Source organism: Wasmannia auropunctata, unplaced genomic scaffold (genome assembly GCF_000956235.1).
Source record: "Wasmannia auropunctata unplaced genomic scaffold, wasmannia.A_1.0 LD336078.1, whole genome shotgun sequence".
NCBI lineage: Eukaryota > Metazoa > Arthropoda > Insecta > Hymenoptera > Formicidae > Wasmannia > Wasmannia auropunctata.
In genome coordinates, this window is record NW_012026812.1 from 5,023,242 (window position 1) to 5,026,203 (window position 2,962).

General features: G+C 25.0%; 1 protein-coding gene across 1 annotated transcript in view; it reads right to left on the reverse strand.

Moving 5' to 3' along the window:
• Positions 1–1,371: 1,371 nt before the first annotated feature.
• The window catches only part of LOC105449134 (maltase 1-like), a 7,378-nt gene continuing 5,787 nt past the window's right edge, over positions 1,372–2,962 (reverse strand). Inside the window, exon 5 of the mRNA XM_011688136.1 lies at positions 1,372–1,393. Within this exon, the coding sequence (XP_011686438.1) occupies positions 1,372–1,393 (22 nt within the window). The remainder of the gene's footprint in view (positions 1,394–2,962) is intronic.

The window sequence follows — 2,962 nt, forward strand, 5'->3', positions numbered from 1 at the left end:
ATCGAGTTGTTATAGAGTATTATAGGGAATCTAGCTCTTATAAAATATTGTAGCTTTCCAAATTTGTTGTGAAAATATATTATGTTAAATATTACATAAAATAAGAATTATATAATATAATTATTTATGATAGAAAGAGATAAACTTATTGTACAAACTTTCACGTTTAATGGTTGTCGAGGTGTTATAGGATATTATAGAAATAAAGATTTTATAGGATACTATATATCTTTCAAAATTTGTTGTGATAATATATTATGAGAAACGTATTATAAAATAATAATAAATGCATAACATTATTGTTTATAATAGAAAAACATCAATTTATTGTACAAATTTTGATGTTTAACATTATCAAGTTTTTATAGAGTATTATAGGAAATATAACTTTTATAGAATATTATAGCTTCCGAAGTTTGTTATGAAAATATATTATAAGAAATGTATTATAAAATAACAATAAATGCATTATATCATTATTTATGATTGAGAAACATTAACTTATTTTATGAATTTTTATAATTAGAAATATACAAAAGTACTGTATTATAAAATATTATTGAATTAGATAGAAAACCTATTTGCTGCAACATTAGTAAAAGATTCGTCATATTAGTTTACATTGATTTTCTATCCACTTCTTTGAGATTCATTCACTTTCTATCTATTAATTTAAGCAGGGTTGCCAACCCTGTATCTAACCTTGTTTAACATACGGTAAATAACGAAGACAGACATAGAATATCACCGGGCAGACGGTAGACTAAACTACGTACTGTGCGATCCACGTGTTTCGTTTTGTTTGTTCTATTTGCTGTGTATTATTTTGCATTGTTCGCATTATAAGAAAGTAAACAGTGAAAAATTGTGAAAGTGTGAGGCAATTAAATCATATCACGTTGTATAGCTTCAGTATGTACTTCTGGATACGATTCCAATACAGAAAAAGTACACTTTTTTTGCGTACCCAAAGATGAAAATCAAAGACAATTGTGGCTGGCAGCATTAAAAAGAAAAAATTGTATTATCAAACATAAACAGACTTTATGTGAAAAACATTTTTCATCTGAAGATATTTTGTGGAGTCAAACAATTTATAACAAAGAAGGAAATATTCTTGGCAAAGTAAGTTTTATTTCTAGGTTATTGTCTTTAATTAATATAAATAATCATTAATTTTATATTATAACTACATTCATGATCTGTAAATATATCAATTATATTAATTTTATAAAATTAATTTTTGTGATTTTCATGTTTTTTTAGACTGCACCATTCAAAATTCCTTGTTTACGTAAAAATGCTGTTCCAATATATTTCCCTTGGACAGAAGAGACAGGAAAAACGCAAATCAATTTGCAAAAAGAACAATTATCTGAGGAACATGAAATACCTGCAAATATTGAAACAATTGAAACAAACAATATTGAAAAAGAAAATGAGTTTTCATTTAATAATGTCATAGACATTCTAGAAAAAAAAATTTACATTTGCCAAATCAATGGACATATATTAAATATGTAAATGAGGATACAAAATTGTTGGTATTTTATTTACCAATATGCAATTTAATTAACGATAATAAAAATAGCTACACACTTAATCCTTTAAAAGAAGTTATACTAAAAGAAAATATGACGTTACAAATAAATGTTTTAAAACATCGCGTTAAAAATATTTTGTCAGAAAGTATGCAAATATATGGTACTATTGAAAATATAGAACAATTAAAAAAATCATTGTTTTCTGTGGATGAATTAAATATATGTTCAGATGCAGTTAATAGTGCAAATAATATTGAAATACTTGGACATAATTTAGCTTTTAAAGATATTTGTAATACATGGAGGCATAAAGAATGTTTATTATTAATACCACAATCATCAAAAAAATGCAAGTATTGCTTGAACATTAAATTGTCCTTGAATCGAAAGGAACGTCGTATGAAAATGATTAAAACAATTCAAAGAACTAAATTTTCTAATTCTCAGTTGACAGTACCAACAGTTATGACAGAAAATACAAAAAAATTATTATTATTGCAAAAAAAATATTATAAATCAGAAAGGATTAAAAAAAAAAATAAATATGTAGCAGATAAATTGCAGACAGAACTTATGAATTGTATGACTAAAATAAAAGAAATATCTACGCAAAATATCGAAAATCAATTACCAAGGAAGGAAATTCCCAAAAATCAGATTACCGCCATACACGAAATAATACAAGCTGCAAAGCATAAAAATCCAAAAGGTTGAAGATATCATGAAGAATGGATTCTATTATGTATGCTTAAGCATATGAAATTACCGGCTGCTTATGAATTACTTCGAAACAACCAAATATTACCTGTTCCATGATAGGACTATATGCAGGTAAATGTAGGACAAATAGAAAAATACTATAACATAATTTCTATTGTAAAATATGTTAATGGAAGTAATTATTTTTAATATTTTATTCTTAACTCGATAAAAAATTAATTAATAGTAAATGCACTTTTTATTAATTATTCAGAAAAATTTTTAAAATAAAGTTTATTAACTAAATTTTTTAAATATATGTAACATATGCTATATTTTAATCATTACATAGATTTTATATTCTAATTATTCTATCTAAAAAAAGTGTGTAAAATCGATTACTTGCATTTCTCAAAGTTTATTGTTGTCGCTTTTCCGCAATGCCGATTGGTTACATTTTAATATCATAGGCATTAACTTTTTTTAGATATCTTTCTTTAATTGACACACCGTGTGGTTTCGATAAAAATTTTTTGAGATGTTCAAATCAGCTTTAAACAAAAAAGAAGAAAAACAAAAGCATGGTGTAATCCTTCTTGACGAAATCCATCTTAGACAGAGTATAAATGTAAATTCCAAAAAACTTACATATACTGGTCTCGTTGATTTTGGAATTGATGGACTACAAACATCAAATCTAGACGAAAAAGCAGATCATG